Genomic DNA, 22,159 nt, shown 5'->3' on the forward strand with positions numbered 1-22,159 from the left:
TCGACATTGAAACTTTCTGAGACTCAACATTCTCCTCTATAAAGTAGGAACAATAATTTCACCTATCTCTCAAACTGTTTTGGTGATTAAATAAAATAATGCTGGGAAAGAACTTAGAGTTTCTAATATCATTAATTGATGCCATTGATATCTTTTTCTGAAAATTACAGGACCTACAGGAAGTTTTGCTTGAGAAGATCTAAGCATGGTGGTGGTAGAGGAAGTACCTCAGGATAGGGCTATTTTCCAGGAGAACCCGTGAATGTTAGAGCCTCCAGATTTCAACACAACTCACAAGTGGCTGAATTTGGCCACACTGCTGGTTCGTGAAGATCAAAAGTATGTCCTTTCCCTCTTTCCAGCTCTCTATCTGTTTTAAATATGTTCACTGTATTCACATAGGTTCATTTCCTTATGGGCTCCAGCTACTTCTAAACTTAGAAATAAATCTGAGGTTATTTTGTCTTGCTTTATTTTAACCTAATTATCACGAAACACAGATTTTTTTTTTTTTTTTTTTTTTTTAGGTAAGTATTTCATAATGCCAGAAAGACAGGAGGAAAAAAGATATTGGCAAATACTTGGTCATCTGAGCATCTATTTGATTTTTTAATTAAAAAATTATGTTTTTAAGTTCTAAGAAGCTAAATTATACAAACATTTACATTTGGTATGTGTATTTAACAAGCAATTTCCTAGCTCCCAAAATATTTATTTTTGGCATCCTGCTTGGTTTTTATGGCCTATCTACTCTATTTGAAATCTGCTCAGTTTATACAATCAGTAAATTACTTTTCCATAATTGCTGTAATTACAGTCCTCTTCATATGCTCATACTTATTTCTCAAAATTCTTTGACAGGAAAACATTTGTGATGAAGTCCAGACACACCATGAGAGCTCAGGAAACAATGAAAATGCTTCCCTGACATTAAAATAAAAGTTATTTAAAAGTAATTGTGCCCATACTTATTTACTGCAATAACAGGAAGAGATTCACTAATTAACATCCATTTCATTCTTATATTTAGCCCATTAGAAAGTTTTCTGAGTTATCTTAGGATCCTAAGTTTAAAAAATCCTTCACAAGATATGGTGAGTAGTTAAAAAAAAAAATCTGGTAGTTTATTTAGTTAAAAATATCAAAATGAATAAAAGGAAAAATTAAATTAAAAGCAATTTGATATCACATTTCTCAATTTTTGAACTGGAAGAAATTTAAAAATCTGATAATGCTTTCTGTTGATGAGGTTATAGGAAAATGAGCATTTTCACACATTGCTGGCATGGAAATTGTCAAAGGCCTTCCAGGGGAAACTTTGGTAATATTTAACAACACCACATGTGCACTTATCTTTTGACTCAGTGATCCCACTTCTAGGAATCTACCCTGAAAATACACCCCTGACAACACAAAAATACATGTCTACTAAATTGACCATTGTGGCATTATTTATGATAGCAAAATGTTAGAAACAATGCTGATCATCTTTGGCACCTCCAACAAAGGAATAGGATACAGTTGTAAAAAGTGTGAGAAAGACCTCCATGAATTGATCTGTAATGATCTTCATAATTAAGTGAAAACAGTGAAGAGTAAGAGTAACTATAGGATGCTATTATTCTGGTATTAAAAGGGGGATATAAGCAAATACACATTTATTTGGTCATGTATGTAAAAGCATAGGAAGGATAAACCAGATTGATCAACCTACAGGGGGTTGGTCAGAAAAGGACAGAAATAAGAGGAAATGGTCTGAGTTAGTATGAATAGGAGAGAGTGACCCTGATAAAAATTTAAATTTTGTGTAGTTTGACACTAAGAGCTATAGAAATGTTTCACATACTACCCCAAACTAAAGAAATAATTACAATCAACCAGGATATAGAAGAATCTACAATGAAACATAAATTGTAATAAGCAAAACTAATTTTATTAGAATATGAAGACATTAACAAAGATGGAGAAGAAAAGAACTAACTTCAGAAACTGTATTTTAATTGATACCGCAATCCTAAAGCCAAAATAAACTATACAAATCCCATACTCTAGCTAGTAAATATGTTTTTTTTAAGGAGAGTGATCAGCAACTCCAACTCACCAGTATAGTATAACTAAATAAATGTTAATATATTATGAATCAATGAGAATTAGGTTTCTCACTGTTGGAAAAAGTGTTACAAATAAGGGAAGGGAAGACAGAGACTGCAATAAACTTTGTGGTTCCGAATTAGTATAAGTGTGAACTCATGAATACATACACATATACACACAATACATAAATGTGTGAAATGATATACATACAGGTATTTCCTAGACCTCTTTGCAAAGCAGGTTTAATAGCATGGACACTCTGATAGCAATTAGCAAATTCAATGCCCAGACCTTGGTTTCTAGACAATTCTCCAATAAAAGGAACTAGGACTTCTTGGACAAGAGGTTAAATACAAAACTATACTGAAAGAGCTTGTAATGGTAAAAAATGAGGAATGCGTCCCAAAAGGACAAGAACCACATCTAAAGGATATAGGGTCTAAGTGTAATAAGCTTCTAATGTAAATGTATATAAATAAAGAATGGAATAAGGAAGTCATTGACAAAAAATGAGGTCTAATTTGAGGAATAGGTTCTAATTTTGAGGGATGCATATGGAAGGAAAGAGGGAAATGTAAAATACCATTACATAAACACTACAGTAATACCTTATGAGATCCTCCTATGGATGGTACAGAGGAAAAAGTCAAAGAGCATGAACTTCTAGTAGTTTCCTGTCTTAATAGTCATGTGTTGCTATAACAGAATGCTCTACACTGGCTAATTTATGAAGAGTAGAAGTTTATTTGGCTCATGGTTCTGGAGGTTGAATTTCCAAGACTGAGGGGCTACATTTGGACTGAGGGCCTTTGTATGCCAAGGCATTAGTTGTCAAAGGAGTGCACAAGAAAGGGCCAGAGGGGCTGCACTTGTTTTCATGAGAAACTCACTGCCCAGATAATGACATTCATCCATCCACGAGGCTCACCTCAGGACCTAAACACCTCCTCAGAGGCCCATCTACCAACACTGCTGCATTGGCCAGTATGTTTCCCAAACATGGACTCTGGGGGACACATTCAAATCATAGTACTTCCAAAAAAATGCATCACTAGAATCCAGAGAAGAAACAGTAACATTTTACAGAGAAAAATCACAGCAGACACTTAAAGAACATCAGACAAATGCAAATTCTAAAAAGGTAACTGACTAGTGCTCCTCAAAAGCTTGGAGGCCAGAAAGGATAAGGAAAGTGAAAAACTGTCACAGGTTGGAGGAGACTAAGGAGTCCCGTGCATGTGGACTCCGGATTAGATCCTGGAACATAAAGAGGATATCAGGGGAGAAACAGCTGATATTAGAGCAAGGTGTACAGTTAATACTATTGTGACCATGTTTACTTTCTGGTCATTATTATACTATGGTTAGATATGTGTGATATTAATATTAGGGTCAGGTGAATGATAGATGCATGTGAATTTTGCATTGCATTTGCAAACTGAAAATTATTTCAAAAATATGTTAAAAATGATTTTATTTCCATCTGGTGTGGTGGCACATGCCTGTAATCCCAGAAAATTGGGAGGCTGAGGCAGGAGGATTCCAAGTTCAAGGCTAGCCTCAGCAACTTAGCGAGGCCTTGTCTCAAAATTAAAACTAAAAAAGGACTGAGAATGTGGCTCACTAGCTGTGTGTCCCTGGGTTCAACATGCCCCCGCCCCCAAAAAAATTGAATTCAGGCAGATCAGGATTGGAAAATAACCATTTGTAAATGTATTTCTTTACCATAGTCCTTGGGATGAAGCCTATATTCCAAGTTTAATATGAATATAATAAACCTCTGGTAAGTAGAAATCCTCTAATTTGGAATTTTATTCATTCAGAGAAGAGTTTAACTAAAAGTGCCTTTTAAAATGATCATCAAAACAATCTGGGTGTAAAATAATAGAATGAGACAAACATCATTACTCTATGTACATATATGATTATGCATATGGTGCGACTCTACTTCATGTACAACCAGAGACACAATAGTTGTACCCCATTTGTGTACAATGAATCACAATTTCAAAAATCTGGGTATGTTCAGGAGGATGTTAAGATTTCTAATGAAATAGAGAAATACTCTAAGCAAAAATAGCATACCAATTAAGACTTGTTCTCATTTCTTAAAGCACAAAGTCATATGTGATATTACCCGGCAGATAATAGGTGACTAATAAACAGATAAGCCTAAATCTAAAAATAAGTCCCCTGGTGCCTGCTAGAAGGCAATATTGGGATGTGTATCCTTCTCTCTCAATCTGTCGAGATTACTGCACTTTTCCTGTATAGGAGAACACAAATTTATGAGGAAGGACTACAGGCGGTTTCCTGAACTGCCATTGAGCTCTCTAATAGCTGTTCCTCTCCAGGATTAAGAAGCTTCAGATTAAAGAATTTTTCACCTTGGAATCAATTTGTCAAATGAAGCATATACCCTTTATCATTTTGCATTTCTAAACTATTAATTTCTGCATCTTAAAAATACCCAGATGTAATTCTAAATTAAATTTTTCTCATCTTAAATTTTAAAGGTTGATTTATGATGCCCAGTGATCACAGACTCCAATGGATAGGAATTGATGTGCAGAACAGCAGAATTAAAATGATTTTTTAAAAATCCAGAGGTACTTAGGAAAAGGATTTTAATATCTCCTAATTCAACATGAACATTAAATGTATCCTGAAACTAACTTCTCAAAATCAAATTGAAAGGAAATGTAACAAATATTCAACACAATTAATTCATTGTCTTATTTTTTTTAATGCTGCATGGCCACTATTAAACTGTTTGAAATTTTGATCTCAAAACCCTAACCTTCCACATAGGTTAGGAAAAATAAATGTAAATCCTCCTGAAAAGCCTGGAAGACTGAAGGCAGTCCATAGGCTCAACCTTTGATCTGAGCCACATGCTGCAACCTCAAATTGCTGTTCTCAGGCCCGACCTTTCCTCTCAGTTTGTTCTGGAAGCTTTCCAAAAGGGACAGGTGGTTTTAGGGCTTTTTTCTTGGGTTACAAATCAAATAATATTTCATGGTTTTCACCTTTAATGGGCTAAGCAGAAGGCATTTGACAAAAGTCACTATAGAGGTTTGAAGAAATAATTTATACTCTAGGGCATTCTTAAATCAGTAACCTGGCAATATGAAATTAAAAAAAAATTCTCACTGTTTCTTGAAATGTTGCATTGCAAAAGCTGCATCATATATATTTTTCTTGTTGCTAGGGGGATTCAACATCCAGAAACCAATAGAATAGATTGCACTGGTCCTTATGTGTTGAGTTTTTTACTGGGGACAATCAGGCCACAGGGCAGGCAGTGAAGCCAGGGGTTGCTTTCTGATACATGACATTCTTGCCACTGAAGGAAATTAATGCCCATGGGAGTTTTTTTTTTTTTTTTTTTTTTTTTTTTTTTTTTTGGTAGAATTAACAGGTTTTATGCCTCAACTTGAAATTACAAATTTGGTGATGGCCAGAAATGGACAAAGTAATCCTAGATTTCATGCCTTGAGAATTGCAAAAGCCAAAACCAACAGAAAACAAATTTCCTCTTGGATTGCCTACAATTATAAAATATCAATTTGTATGATAAATATGACCATCAAGGGAGTTCCTGAGTGTGAGGAAATATATTTTGGGAAGCAATCAGGCATGTCTCTGTTGAATCGTATGTTAAGTGTTCTCCTATTTGCAAGTGGACATTCTGGCTATACTTCATTAAAGGGGTCGTGGTGTACAGACATAGTATCATTCTGAGAGTACATGATAATGAGCAAGTTAAATGTTTAAATTTCACAGGAAAGCATATGCATGCACCAGTGTAAGCCCAGGAGAAGGGCCTCTGGGCACAACCTGTCAGGGAAGATATACACAGAGCCCTTGGGGTCAAGGAGACCCTCCAGTCACTCTTGGTATCCTGATCCTATTCCAGGGACTCTAATATTGTCAATATCCAATTGGACATTTCCATTTTTTGGTCCCACTGTTTCTCGAATCTAACAAGCCCTAAGCAAATTGAAGAAATTTGTCTTTACCCTTCTCCAAACTAGCTTCTGTTGTCTTATAGTACCATCTTTCTCTTGGGTACTTATCTCATCATATCTGATCTATTTCCTTTGCCTCCACATTTAGTCACCTCTATCTAGACATGGAGTCCTATAAATTTTTCCTTGCAACTCTACCATGACTGCTGTCTTCCTTTCTCCTATCACACCACACGATGGTGACCTATCTGATCTTCCCACCACTAGTCTCATCCATCTGAATCCATCCTTTACTTAGCTGCCAGATGACTACTTAGATTCTGTCATCCCTGGATAAAAAAGCCCTGTCACTTGTCATTGCCTATGAGATAAAAGAAAGTGAAGTATTTGGCTTGACTTTTAAAACCAATCTCTCCAATCCTGACAAATCTCACCTCCAAAGACATACCAGCAAGTCTGCTCATTTCAGCTTAGCCAGTTTCTCACAAACTCCTGAGCATGTCATGCTTATTCCTACCTTCCTAGCTTCTTCCCATTCTGGTGTCACCAAGTGCCTATTCACCTCAGTAAGGACATGGCCACCTCTGCAGGGATGGGTCCTGCCTCCCAGAACAGCGGTAGGAAGAATGCATCCCCTCTCAACTTTTCTCTCCAGTTCTTACTAATTAAACTATCTTCCTTTGTTTTTTCAGTTAGATTCTGTCATCTCTTTGGTTTGTGTGTTTCTGGTGTGGTGGTGTTTTCTGACCTGCTTGTTAACTTGGTTGCTTCCTAGTTCATCATCTCCATCTGTTCCTACCTTAGCAGGTTATTCAACTCAACAGGGACCCACGTTACTTCTGGCCTCAGTCCTACCTCTGGGCACGTGCCTTACCCCTTGGTGATTTACATACACTATTTAGTTTAATCCTCACAATGCTGAGAGATAGGTATTATATTTCCAGCTTGTTGATGATGAAAAGTAGATTTATGAAGGTTAAACATTTCTCAACTCATACAGTTTGTAATTAGTGTCGTCAGAATTCGAATCCAAGCAGTGACTCAAAGGCTGGAGCTCTTAATTCTACCTTCTCCACTTAATCAAACACCACCCAGAAAGAACATCTCATCTCTTTGGAGAATTATAATTCCCCAGGCTCAAGTTTGGGTCCTTTGGTTTTCTTTTGGGTCTACCATGTATGTGCCTAGTCTACTCCATAGCATTAGAAAACATCAGATAAATATGTTTTGAAGAGAATAAGACATATTCAGATGCTGAGTTATGTCACGTAAGTATAGTGTTTGAATGGTCTAAGCCTGTCTTGCCCAGTAGAGTAGCCACTAGCTATGTAGAGTGATTGAAATTTAAATTAACAATGGTGGCAATCATTCCAAAATGTATATGCATATTAAATCATTATATCACCTACCTGAAACAGTATAATTTTTATTTCTCAGTTATACCTCAATGAAACTAGAAAACTAATAACAAAATGAAAACTTTGACTCCTCGGACATACCAGCCACTTTAAATACTCAGCAGCCACCCATGATGAAACTTAAATTAATGAAAATTAAATAAAATGAAAAATTCAGTTGATCAGGCTCACTAGACTTATTTCAAACACTCAACAGTCATATGTGGCCAACAGCTACTGTTCCAGACAGCAAAGTCATAGAACATTTCCATTATCACAGAAAATGCTACTGAACAGTAATGGAAATATCAAATCTTCAATTCCTAAGAGTACAACCACTTAATCCATTTAGCCAGAGACTAAAAGTTACCTTCTAAACACTCAAAGGAGTTAACTGGTGCCAAGGTTAAAGACTTAAGCTCTGAAGTCAAATCCTGTCAGTGAAAACTTACAAGGTTAGGCAGATCACTTAGTGTCTCTGGATTCAGTTTTCCTATCTGTAAAATGGAGATCATGCACTGACTACTTAATGGATTTTTGTTTGAAATAACAGTGTTAAGTAATTACTATACTGCCTGGTATAAAGCAAGTGTTCAATAAAATTAGTTATTAGTGTTATCTAAATAGTTGTCTAAAATTGGGATTCAGAATCATAGAAATAGAGACTGAAGTTTCTTTACAACTTTCACAGTTTGCATACTATGGCTACATACCTGTAGATATCATAGTTGTAAGTGATAGCAAGACACTTTTAAACATTCTTGCATGAACAATTCAGGAAGTACATATCTGGATATTTAATCGACAAAACTATAGTATTAGGCACAAGATAAGTTGGTTACCAACCATTTGCTAAATATTTTAAATTCAGCTGCAGGTACTGAAGTGAAAATACTTCAAGGTGGACAAATGAAGGGACATGTGTGTTTCGTTTTGTGGAGACCCCTTTAGCAATCAGCTCCAATTCATGATCCACCTCAGCAGAGTGCACCATGGATTGGTGTCTGTACAATTACTCCCTGGGAACTGCTTAGGACTATTGATGCTTCATTTCTCTCCTCAGGGTGACTCAGCCATAGTCTTTGGACTACAGACCGCATTTGGATGACTATGTTCAGCTCAAGAGTATGGAGCACTAAACTATTTAAAAACAGGGAACTGATCTAACAATAGTCAAAGGCATTTGTTGTAGAATTCCAGAAGACACACGCACCAGGCTCCAAACAGCGCCACCAGGTGACTGCTGTGAATTTTAAGAACACTTTTCCAATGAACCCTTAGAGAAAAGTGGTCCTGCTTCTGCTTTAAGCTGGTGTGAAACTATGGGAGAGACCAATGCAGGGCAGAGAACAGGGTTCAGTGTCTGAAAGCTGCACCAGCTGAGGCAACGCCGTGGGTGGCCATGGTTACTTCCCCAACTTTCACATCTCACATCGCTGACTTATCCATTCCACCCAAATGATTCTCAGACCCCTCATTAAGTCATTTAATTTCCCTAACACTGAGATTTTAGTGATGAATATTCACAGTCTTATCTGACATTTAATTATCAGCATTACCTTTCTAGAAGATTCCTGCCCCTTAACGAATAAAAATGTGATACACACAGACATCTTCCTATTTGGGGAATGTCATATATTTGACTACTTATTTTTCATTGCTCTTTCTAATTTTCAGTTCTTTAGAATGAAATAGAGGACATTCTTAGCATAGCAAATTATTTAAATCCATGCAAAGAATGAGGATGTATTTTTCATGTAAGATTTATATATGAGATGTTATTTGATGGGTAAGGAATATTTCACACTCTGTTTTAATTTAAATTGTCTCCTGGTCATCTGAGGAAGTTATCTATAGAAACCTTATTGTTAAGGAAATTACAAGTGCAAAGTTCATCCACATGAAGGTTCTCAAAAGCTTAAACTACTCCAATGGACATTTATACCCACTCCCCCTAAGAGTGACAAATGAAAACAAGCCCTTGACAATCACAGGACTTCACTGGGCTTCCTCTTCCAACCTGGTTTTCACCCCTGGTTCCTTGAAGGATTGTTCATAATAAATAATCACAAAGCAACAAGATGAAGAGAATAAGAAGTCTCTTTTATCAACTAAAAAAGTATCTTTTCTAATTGCTAAAGAAACAAGCCTGAGGAAAATGAAAACTCATTTCAAATATGACTTAAACATGGTAACAGTCCTACTCTTGGGATTATTGTGAATTAAAGGAGTTTTCAGAGAAAATAGAAAAAAAATATGTGTGAATGTTATGCTTATGGGAAAAGAAGTCCACATACCGCCATTTAACACTAATAATTGAGATATTTTAATGAAGTATTGTGACATCACCCAAGGATGTATTATTTTGGTTTACATGAGGATTTTCACTTTAGTTGCTAATCAGGACTTTTAGAATGATCTGAATGCCTCCAGAGGTGTCCCCCTCCCTTATTCTATTAAATTGGTCACCACAAGGACTTTGTGGTTATGGTGGCTGTGGGATTTGTTATACATTTGCTGTTTGTGAATAGCTAAGTGGTTTAATGTTTTCTTTAACAATCCACTTACTTAGCTCTATTTCTATTTCCTATTTTTTTAGTTTCTACAACACAATTTCTCTTACCACATGTTCCTCTTATCTTCCGAAATTGAAATTGCTAAGAGTGCCATTGGGCTAATGTTTACAGTGTTTGGTTTTTGCCTGGGTTTCTGGGCCTTTGGGAATCTATCTAATTCCATTATAAAGAATCATTCAAGTATTTTCTCTTGACATGCTAAATGCCAGACCCTCATGTAGTGGTTTGAACTTGAAAGAATAATAGTGAGAATGATAACATGTTACTAAAATCAAATGTCGTTTACTAAAAACAAAAACCTTTTATATAATTATCAAGTTAAACAATTTCTCTATATAAAACATGAAAACTAAAGTATAAATTAAAATCAAAATGAAAAACTCCAAATCTAATGGCAGTTCTCTCGCCACCTCCATTCATCTCAATGTGTGTTTTTTTCTTGGAAAAATAAATGCTATTGTCAGTTCTCACTGACTTTGGAGAGCTTGACAAGGCATAGGGGTACTTCCACAAACTTCCCACCATATATGAAACATTTCATAACCTAATGAATGCTACACTTGCAAAAATAAGTGTGCCTCGCCTCAGGCCTGAGTTTGATGCTATATGGTTTCATGTATCCCAACTTGAAAATCTAGGTCATAATTTGTAGTAATTAGTGAAGAGGAAATGGAACAATTCTAAACTGTGTAAACAGGAGTATGCAAGAACCAGAAAGAGATGGCTGGACAAGAGTTGGGATTGGGGGTGAAAGAATCACATACATATGTCCTCAGAAGACTCCTTGACTATTACCTCAAGTAATTTTGAGTTTGATGTACTTTGCCTGCTTTGATCCATATAAAAATTGCTGGAATCAGAGTAGAAATTTCTGCCTTGTGTACCCTCAAGTTGTGCCACCCTTAAGGCATTAACCCTATTGTCCCACATAAAAATACTTTCACATATGCAGAGTTCAGAAGACCATTTTCTAAACTTAGGTAATTGATAACAAATGCAACCAGGGAAAAGTTGTTGGGTACCAGCCAACCGTTTTCTTTTTAAAAGCTTTTTTAAATTTTTCTTTTCAGTGAGTGGCTGGTATAGCTTCTGCATTCTGCCAGCATTGCAGACAGAACACAAGATATGATAAATGCTCATGAGAAATGAGAGATATCGAATTAATGACCATCACATAAAGGCAGACGGTTGGGTGGCGTTAGATTTCAACTGATGGAAAACTGTGTGTGTGTGTGTGTGTGTGTGTGTGCGTGTGTGTGTGTGTGTGTGTGTGTGTGTGTTTTAAAGCTTTCCTAGTGCTCTTAGGAATGCACAAGGGCAAAAGCAAATTCTCTCACAAACAGTGAAACCAGATTTTAAAATAATTGCTTTGGCTTTTGTTCCTCAATTTAAGAGTTGTGTTTCTGGGCTGTATTATTGAACAGGCTCTTATATTACATAAAGCAGAGATGAAGGAGCCTTGAAAGCTGGCTGATAAAGACGGTTCTTGAGTTTTTCTTTTTCTTTGGTCTAAAAGAAATAACGTTCTATGCTTAGGGTCTAGAAGTTTTTGCAACATGCAATTTCAGGGTATATGGGCCAGAGTCATATTCATATCACACTTACTATAGAATTCTCTGTAACTAGGAAATTTCCTATCAGATTTATGTTATAGAATTTCACACTCAGGAAAGTCTTTGAAAGTGTAGTATCTTACACGAATGCTCGAAATAACTACTTGTGTTTATCTTATATCTTTCTGAAATGCAACAGTCTTGTACATTTTATAAAAGAAAACCTGAGTTTTCTATAAACGGTAAACAATGTTTATTTTCTAATTTCAAATAAGGTTTATCTAAGCACATTTTCCCCAAACACAAAGTGGTGAATATATGAATTACCTTGAAGATAACCCTTGTGGGTTCTAAGAAAGTCATTTGTGCAACCACAGTTGCCATTCATTACGTGACACTGGTCAGCTGACTGACCTAGCAGAGCCTCCTTGCAGCTGGCTCTCATTTACAACTCGATAGCAGCTGTCACAATGAAAGGACCAGGCTCATTATCTGATTTGTGTCTGCCATCTCTGCTCTCACAGAGTCCATTAACAACAGGGATATGTGATTTTTAAATTACTGAATTACTCATCCTTCCATTAAAAGAGTCGACCTATAAAGTAAAATAGATCAGCCTCTTTCTACATTCCCTTCCATTTTTCTGTCTAGATGTTTCCATTTATTCCAATGAGTCCTGTTCTCATCAACTGTGGCCTTATCTGTCCTCTGCTCTATTAGCATGCTTAAACAAAGCAAGGTCCAGGGCAGGCACTTGGTAAACACATGAGGATGAATGAAGGAATGAATGAACAGACGGATCACACGGCAGGGTTTCTGGCCTGGACAGACATAGTACCCACCTTGGGTTTTATTTCTTATGCTCCTATGCATTTTCTGACTTTGGACACCTTGAGACTTAATAACCAGTCAATTTGAAAAGAAGCCCAGAAGGTTTGATACTATTGGTTTGTCTGTCTTTGAGCACCCAAAGCCTGAATGAAGATACAAGCTTCCCTGGTGGCTCCCCGAGTCCCACTGGGGGGATCTACAGACCAGAGAACATGACATTTTCTTGATGAAATAATATAAATTCCCCAAATCTGTCAGTTCCAGTCAGGGGCAGCAGTGGTGGTGGTGGTGGTGAGACTTGACCATAGAAATGTCAAAAATAAAAACAAATGAGCATTTTAAGAACCACAGACAGATCATGGTATAGCTATTGAAATTGTCACAGGAACTTGAGAATATATGGGGGCTAGATTATAATAACTATATATGATCTTCAACATCAATCATGCTTGACAAGGTTAATTTGATATAATTTTATGTACTTTTAAAATCTCTATTATTGTTATGTTTTGATGTGAGGTGTCCCCATAAGCTTACCTGTTGGACATTGCAAGAAGACTCAGAGGTGGAATGATCAGATTATGGAAGTTGTGACTCAATGGGTGGATTAAACCACTGATGGATTAACTGGGTGGTAATTGCAGGCAGGGAGGGTGTGGCCGGAGGAGGTAGGTCACTGGGGGCAGGCCTCTGTGGTTTTACATTATGTTCCCGGTAAGCAGAGTGCTCTTTCCCCATCTCCCTCTCTCTCACTCTCTGCTTTTAGATTGCCATGTCCTAAGCTACTTTCCTCCGCCATGATGTCCTGCCTCATTTCTGGCCCGGAGCAATGGAGTGGCCACCTATGGACTGAGACCTCTGAAACCCTGAGCACCAAATAAACTTTTTCCCCTCTAAAATTTTTCTTCTCAGGTCTTTCAGTCACATCAGTGTAAAGCCTGACTAAAATATGTGCCAAGATAGGGCTTCTCTGAACCCCTGAGATTATGTTGAAACCCCCATGTTGAGTAGATACTTAGTATCCTGAATTTCTATTTCCTACCACTCTATCACAGTCTATTATAATTAATATAATGATATTAAATTACCCAAGGGCAAAAATGTACCTGTCCAGCTTACTCAATAGAGTGAGTTGAGTTAATAAGCTAAGATTATGGGGGTTTGACTAAGTGGGATGGCCTAAAACCACTTCCAGGTCTCACATTTATACCTTGCTATAAGAAGCATCCTATAACATTGTGCTGATAAAAATAGGATGAAATGAAATAGAATCCTTGCCTTTTGTCTCACCAACCTTTGCCTTCCCATATCAGCAACCTCTTTTTAAAATCTCCCTCTGGTTCCCATAGTCTATAAAATCTTAGAAGGTACCAGATGTTTGGAGGAGGCTGTCCCACACATCCTCGATTTTAAAAGTGCATGCAAGATTTATTATAGCCATATAAATGTAATTCCAGCTTTGACTTTTGTGTTCAAGAGCTGGGTGTAATCTGCAGTAAGGCCTCTTGTCGAATGGAACAATTCTTATCTGTGCCGTGTTGGTCTCAATGCCAAACACTCAGAATAACCACAGGATATGACTGAAACGAGTTCTGCCCACAAACTGTTTCCCTCTAGGAAATTTTAATGTAATGTAAACACTTTTCAAGAAAAACCATTTTGCATGTAGGCAACATTCAGAAGCTAGGGTGGGAAAAGTCAGGCATGACTATCCAGAAACACCTGGTGTTAAGTGCCCAAGCAGAGATCAGCAAGGCCTCAAATTAAGTTTCTCTCCTACTGATGGATTTTCATAGTGGAAACAGACTACAACTGCTCTCCTATTTCTTCCTGTCCTGACCAGCTCTGGGGCGCTCTGCAGCCCACCCATTTATTTTGACCCATCTGCAAGTGGAAGCCAGGCTGTGCTTTGTACTGGGGAATTTCACATGCTAAGGAGGAGAAGCCATCTGCCAGAGGTGAACTGAGGCTTTTTAAGTACTTTAAAATGGGTCTACTAGCATACTCTTCAAAGTTGTCAGCAATTTAAGTATAAAAAAAAAAAAAAGCTTTTATATAAAAAGTGAAGTTCTTTCTTTTTCCTACACTAGTTACTTAACAAGAATCTATGCAGGGCTCAGAGTTGAACTTCCTGAAGGAGCACCAGGAAATGCATCCTGAAGGAACTGTCTTTCTTTTGACATGATCCAGATACCAACTGAATTCTAAATAGCTATTAATCACTTTCCATGGGTGTTTGGCAATGTAAAGATCACGATGATGTGCCGCCAACGTAACTCCTGTTTTTATTGCCGCTATTAATGTTTTAGATGAGCACATAATAATTAAAGAAAAAAAATTCACAAAACATACAAACTGGGATGTTCCTGTAGCACATACAACTAACAGCAACAGGAGTGAAGCATTTGATGAAGAGATGCCAGGAATCTGGGAGAGATGGGCTGCAGGTGCTAACCAGAGAGAGGCTATTATACATAATTTTCATTGGATTACCAATTTGCTCACAGATTTTTTGCTGCTGCACTCATGAACACTGTAACACTGCCATCTTGGAGGGATCTGTGTAGCAAATGGAGTTGGCACTTTGGACTAATTCATATAATAAATGTGTGAATTAACACACTGCAACCAGATGTGTATTAGTAAGAACATATTCTGCTCTATAAGTCTAAGTTGGTGGTTTATTCTCAATGCCAGAGCAAAACCAGAAGAAAGAAAATTGGAGAAATTTTCTCAGAGACCTCTAGGACTAATTAAAAAAAATAATAGAGGAAGAACTTATTTGAAATACATTCATGGAGGACCAGGTACCACTTCCACTTTTCATTAAGGTACAACCAACTCATGGTGGTTTGCATTTTCATTTTTACATCAAATGGTTTTTCAGATATTCAGTCTCACATCCAGTTGGCATGTAGGTAACCCAGCTGATTAAAAGGATTTGCTTTATGTCAAAATACCCAGTCAGCATTGAGACAAAGTCAATGAAGTCACTGTTGCTCTTACAATTTCAAAAGGTGGTATTCTCATTCTTCATCATGGCCTTCTTTACATAACAAAATTCACTCACTCACTTTCATTACTAACTCTCAGGCTGACAGAGATCAATGCTGGATTTCCAGCAATCTCAATCAAAAAGTATAAATGATCTATAGGACTCCAAAGGATGCTATGAGGTTTAATACAGCTTTAAAATCTGCGATTATTTTCAGATTTTGATGAGATTACCTTTTATTTGCATTATTTGGGCACCCTATTTTTGCTAAAAGTAATCTAAATATCATATCATAGGTTAAGTTTATTTTTATTTTCTATTTTTAACTTTTTCCAAAATTTTAGCAAAGAACAGGAATCTTAGCAAAGCATGTCGATTTGGAGTCAGAACTCTAATGGTTAACTTTTTTTTTTTTTAAAGCTCTTGTTTTTCAAATAAAGTAACCTAAAATCATACACAGAGATTCTGTCCCCCCACTGAAGGGAGTGAGAACAGCAATTCATTTGTTCTCTCTGAAATGATTTTGAGATTTTGTTAGGTGACTTCCAATTTAATCTACCCACGCTAAAATCTATTTTTTTAAACTTTAAAGTCCTTTCCTCTGGCCTTCTTAAGCAAAATAGTGAACTAGCCAGTGGATTTCATTGCCAAGGCTGAATGCCTATAGCCTTAGCAGTCTGTGCAGAGTGAGCTTAGCTTTTGGTGGATCCTGACACGCCTTAGATCTTTTTCCTGTCCCACCAAATCCTGGATGTCAGAAGACTCCGCTCGTGCCTTCTGGTTTCGAGGTTTGCATCAGCGATGAAGGCCCTTGGAGGCTGATGAACACCACTGCTATTTTCACCTCTCTGCTTGTCACTCCGTAATTGCAGTAAATGCAATTGAAAGTACTTTTATTTGAAGGCCATTTGACAGAGGGGGAGAAAACACATTTCCTCTTTCAAGGCCTGTGTATTTTCCTGGGAGAAGCCTGCCTATAAAATTTGTCCTTTTATCCTTGGATAGCTATTTGGGAAATATCTCTGGGCAATGCCACCTCCTGACTGATTTCTGCAACTGGAGAACAGAGCCAAGATTCACAGCCCTTTCTCTGCACCTCCACCTCTTCTCCTCCTGCCTTCTCAAGACTGGAAGGCTCTTTCAAGGCCTGTGTGCTTGAAGTTTTCTTTTTCCCAGAATGAGATAGAAAGTTTGCATATTTTAGCCAGAATATTGGACTATCTTCATTGTAGACATTTAAGAAAGGAAAGGAACTGTTTTCTAAGATCGGTGACTAAGTTGAGGTAACAGAAATAAAATAAAGCATTGTGAATTGAGTTTTTACAAGTCTTTTCTAACTTGTCCCTTCTTACAGGAGCTCACTGACATTCAACAAGATGACTTTCATCTTCACGAAAGAGATCCCCTGTTTGAATACAACTGATTGATGCATATTGAACAGGATTGTCCCATGCAAAACACAGGAAAGTCTCAATTTGCAGCATTAAAGAAAAAGAAGAAAAATGTGAGATAATGTTTGTAATTTGCTGAAAGCTGTTCTAAGTCTCAAGTCACCGCCCTTTCTGACTGCCCACCAGGTATCGCAGACACTTGCTGTTTTCACATCTCAGTTTCCAATCGGTTTAGATGCATCTTACCTATAAACAGATTCCACTCCGTGTCCAGATCGGCCTGATTCGCCAAGCACCCTTTCATGACGTTGAGGCAGTAGTTGTTGCAGGGTCTCACGGCCGGAAGGCCTCGACAGTACGGGCAGTACAGCATCTTCATAAGAGCGCGGATGCACCCGGGGGTGGGGCTGACCTGCAGGCGTATCACAGAGAAAGAAAATTAGAATGAGCGGGACGAGGGGAGGAAAAAAGAAGTCATTTTTTTTCCTTTTTTTTTTTTTTTTTTAATAAAGGTAAAATGGCTCTGATAAACCTCAAACAATTGAGCACAGGACTAAAGGAACCGTAAGAACTGGTCCTCTTGAATTCTTACTCTTGAAGTCAGTCACTTCCCGTTAAATACTTTTGCTCAACAAAGTAATATCAATTTTTTTGAAATGTCCCTGTCAACATTTTGATATCAATGACATTGCAATACAGCTCTGTCCACTGCAATAGAATGTGGAATTATAAAATGCATGTGAAAGCAATTTGCAAAGTTAAAAGCCCTATAAAAATGTAGGTGTTATTAAAGTTTAATGTGACACCTTTAGAAAAGTTTCCAACTGGTTACTTGACCCTTTCTAAAGGAGGTTGGCAGATATACTTCCTTTGTACATAACTTTTTGGAAAGGATCAATATCAACCTGTCTGGGACTTCTAAGATCCAGGACTGCTTAAAAGTGATGGAACTGTTAAGGCACCATCTTCAGACATCTGCAACTGGGAATTTCTGGAAAATTTGTAGAAAATGGACACCGTGTTGAATGTAAGCAGAAACCCTTACAGTAATTCAGAGGAGTTACTAATCAACCAATAAGGAACTGCTATTTACATGCATCAAAAACTCACTGTTCCTAAATGAAATGATTCTAAACCAATAAGGGCTTTTAAAAATCCCATTACAATTTCTAGTTTGACTTCCAGGGCAATGAATGTTTCACCCAGTGTAGAATAACAAGAACAAACAACACAGAAAGCTCTTTTTCATGACTTGATGTAAAATTATTGTCATATTTATTTGGTTGGTTTTACATAATTTTGACGTTTTAGTTGAGGGACTGTGTGTTGCTGTACTTGTGTTCCAGATCAGAGGAAAGGTCAAATAAACATGCATCGCTTGGACCTCTATCAGAGCTGTGTTCTTATCAGGTAGAACCTGGGTCCACAGATACCTACCTGACAAAACCAACATTCAGACATAAAGCATAATACAATGTAATGTTGGGGCAGTAAGAAGTATTTTCATATAGAGAGACACTTTTTTTTTTATTTTTGAGGCGCTGGGGATTGAACCCAGGGTCTTGTGCTTGCAAGGTAAGCACTCTACCAACTGAGCTATCTCCCCAGTCTGAGAGACACTTCTAATTACAGTAACTACTCCCCAACATACTCTTCTTCATGTAGAAATGAAACCTGGAGATTTTTAATGCAAGCCTTTGGTTCTGTTTTTCTCTTAATTTTACACTGTACACTAACACCACTCCTAGGACAGTATTTCAGGAAATGAAGTCAATTATTTATTGATTGATTTAGGCACCAAAATTTCTAGTTGTTCTTCTGAGGTTTTTTTTTTCTTTTTTGCATTTTCTTCAAAAATTTTATGAAAATATTTAAACATACAGAAAAGTTGAAAGACTTTTATACTCAACAGCCATATACCCACTCCTAAATTGAATGACTTATCTTCCTTCTGTCCATCCACGAATCCATTTTATTTTTAATGATCAGTTCATTTATTATTTCTTCCAGATTAATATCCTCTTGGTTTTTACCTTGGCTGTTAATTTAATATTGACTTGAATAAAAGATAATCAACAGTATCAAGAAAAGAAAATGCATTAAGTAGCCTAAGTCAAAGAAGTAAAATGAAATTGGCATTTCTTTACAAAGGTATTTAGAAAATGGCCTCATATTCATTAATTCTAAAACTTAATATTTCAATAACAACATAAAAATGCCAAATAGTGGAACAGAAGTGGGGAATCTGGTGACTTTTCTTTTGGGCCACATTAGTGCCATCACTTCATCTTCTTGGGATTGGCTCTTTTATTGAGACTGCCAAATTTTATCCACAACCGAGCAGAATTGTTTAAAATTTTTCTTTGATCCACATACATCCCAAGCAAGCAACAAAACTTCAAAAGAAAAATTCTGTATGACTATATACTCATCAAATTCGTACCGTTTTTCTAGTTTGGCATAGTTGCGGTCTTACAAGCTTTCCTTGTAAGATTTCATTACACAGAGTTTTGTTTTCCATAGCCCTGAAATTTCCCACCTGGTCCGTAGGCTTATCTCCACCTGGTTTTCCCACCAACTGACTAAGCAATCTTCTCCTTTGACTGCTGGGTTTCTTACTTTCTCGCCATTGGTATTGCATGTTGCCTCACTTCTTCTCACTATAAACCTGGAACACTTGTCAATATTGGGGGTGCAGATTGGAGCTCTCCAGGCAGCCTGTCCTGTCCTGTTCATCATTATAACCTTTATCACCCAGCATGATGCGAAGGTCATATAAGCCTGCAACTCCATAAGTGCTTTTTGATCGACCTATTAAGTTCTCCAATCTTTTGGTCACACTAACAAAAATGAAAACTAGAAAAAAAAAAAAGACAAGATGGCTTTATACATCTTAGTATTCAACTGCAGACTATTGGTTGGATTAATTCCAAAGCTTTGTTATTTTTTTAAAATTATATTGGAACCAGTACAATTTTCTCAGTCTGACATTTCAGAAGAGTCTCCAAGTCAGAGTAGCAACCAACAGAGAAAATTGAGCAGCCTTAATAATCTAAGAGAAAAATGTTGTTGAAGTTAAGTGTGGGTCTCTGAGCACTTTTGGAAATGACATCCTTCTTGGTCAAATAAAGGGCATTTGAAGAAGAAGAAAACAGAGCGAGGGGGATCGGAGTCGAAGCTTTCATGTTCACACAAGGCGTTTTTTGAGCTTACACGACTGCATGCCTGAATTAAAATTTAAAAATTATCACTTCAAACTGAAGACATTTAGAAGCAAGCTTCTGAGGGGAAGACTCTTTTAAATGCCAATTATGTGAAGGGTTACTTCTATTTTTAATAGCATTTTATGATTGGACTGAAACTACTATTTAAAAATTGTTTTATTTTGAAATTCACATACACATGAATCTAAAGAAATAGTAGAGTCGTGGGTGTCCTTGTCGCATGTTCCTTCAATGGTAAGATCTTACCCAGGTGTACTACGGTGTCAAGTTGAAGGAAGGGACATTATTACATTGCTGCTCACCAATCCAGAGATCAAAGAATTTTCATTTTTTAAGAGTGTGCATGTGTGTGTGTGCACACAGTTCTGTGCAGTTTTATCCCACGTGCAGATTCATGTCACCACCATCAACATACATAAGCATTCTATGAGTACTAAAGAACTCTATTGTGCCACCGCTACCTCATTCTCTCTCCCTGTCACCTGGCAGTCACCAATCTATTTCTCATCTCTGTGATTTTTGTCATTTCAAGAATGCTATGTAAATGGAACAATTTGGTATGTAACATTTGACCTTGGCTTTGTTTCCTCACTAAGCATAATGCCCTTGAGGTTCACCCAAGCTGTTTCATTCATTAATAGTACATCCTTTTTTATTGCTGAATAGTATTTCATTGTTTGGATATCCAGATATTCACCCACTGAAAGATAACTGGGTTGTTTCTAGTACTTTGTTAGTGGGCATAAAATTGCTACGAACATTCATGTACAGGTTTTTGTATGAACCTAAGCCTTCATTTTTTAGGATAAGTACTAAAGAGTATTAATGATAGTTCACATCATTTTATAAGAAACGCTCAACTATTTTCTCGAGTGTCTGTATCAGTTTACATTTCCACCAGTGACATGTGAAAGTTCCAGTTTTTTTCTACATCCTTGTCAGTATTTGAATGATCACTTTTTTTTTTTTTAATTTTAGTCATTCCTATAGATATGTCATCTATTTGAATCTTATTGTGATTTTTCTCTGGATAATGCCTACCAGCATTCTAACCTGCATGGGCTCTAATGAACATCAGACCACAAATCATTCACTAGCAGGTTGTCCGACAATATGCAAAATTTCGAAAAGTCTGAAATATTAAATGTCTGTGCATTTAGGAAAACTGACAGAAAATAAATGAGTTCTAAAAACTCACACACAAATTTTAATAGATAATAATATCTCAAACATAGTTACAAATTTGTGGATTTTATGAACCAGTAGAAAAAAATTTCTTACTGAAGAAAATTTGTTCTTTCAGCAACAACAAAGAATATAATCCCTTTTGAGGAAATAAAGTGTTGAAATGATCCTTTTAGCGGGTGTTGTGAATTTCTGTTTATGTTTGAAAAATGTAGCTGTGGCTTCCCAGATATTCAAGGTAGACTGGGAAATACACTTGCATGAAATAATACATTTATGATGATTTACTTTGCTCTTATTTGAGCTCTCACCTGACATCCACATGCTGTTCATTACCTTTCACAATCCTTTACCAAGAATGTGCAACATTAGAAGAAAAAAAAAGCAAACAGTCAGTGGTCACCATGCCCCCATACCACTCTTGGGAAGAGGACACAAGGTTTTGAGTCAACTGAGTGAGATTTCTATGTAGATTTCTGAGTGAGATTCCTGACATTTTGGGGTTAGTCCTATTTTAACTTCTGATTCTGTTTGGGTATAACCAATTGCTTATAAGTTATCAATTTATATTTAATATATTTATAAACATTTATATTTATAAATATCAAATTAATATTTACATTTTATATTTACTATCATAATTAATACGATAATACAATTTTGTAAAATAACTGAAAAGTAAATAACATAAAAATACCTGAGCTCTTACTTTGAAACCTCATGGCTGTGCTAACACAGTTCATTTACTTATTTACTTATCTATTTATTTATTTATTTATGAAGGTTAGAGCCTGGTGCAGTGGAATATGACCAGGCATACAGAAAGAGCACAATAAAGCCACACTGGGAGATAGGACAAAAGCTTATCTACCTGGTTAGTCAGGTATGTCAAAACGTTATAGCAAATAATTCTTATGTTTTATAAGTGGGATTTGAAGCATG

At 36.7% G+C, this 22,159-nt stretch overlaps 1 protein-coding gene across 2 annotated transcripts in view; it reads right to left on the reverse strand.

Annotated features, from left to right (window-relative positions):
• Gpc6 (glypican 6) overlaps window positions 1–22,159 on the reverse strand; it is a 1,078,957-nt gene that overhangs the window by 332,445 nt on the left and 724,353 nt on the right. For both annotated transcript variants that reach the window (XM_047552639.1, XM_047552638.1), the window contains one exon: window positions 17,055–17,220. In XM_047552639.1, coding sequence (XP_047408595.1) covers window positions 17,055–17,220 — 166 coding nt within the window. The remainder of the gene's footprint in view (window positions 1–17,054; window positions 17,221–22,159) is intronic.

Source organism: Sciurus carolinensis, chromosome 5 (genome assembly GCF_902686445.1).
Source record: "Sciurus carolinensis chromosome 5, mSciCar1.2, whole genome shotgun sequence".
NCBI lineage: Eukaryota > Metazoa > Chordata > Mammalia > Rodentia > Sciuridae > Sciurus > Sciurus carolinensis.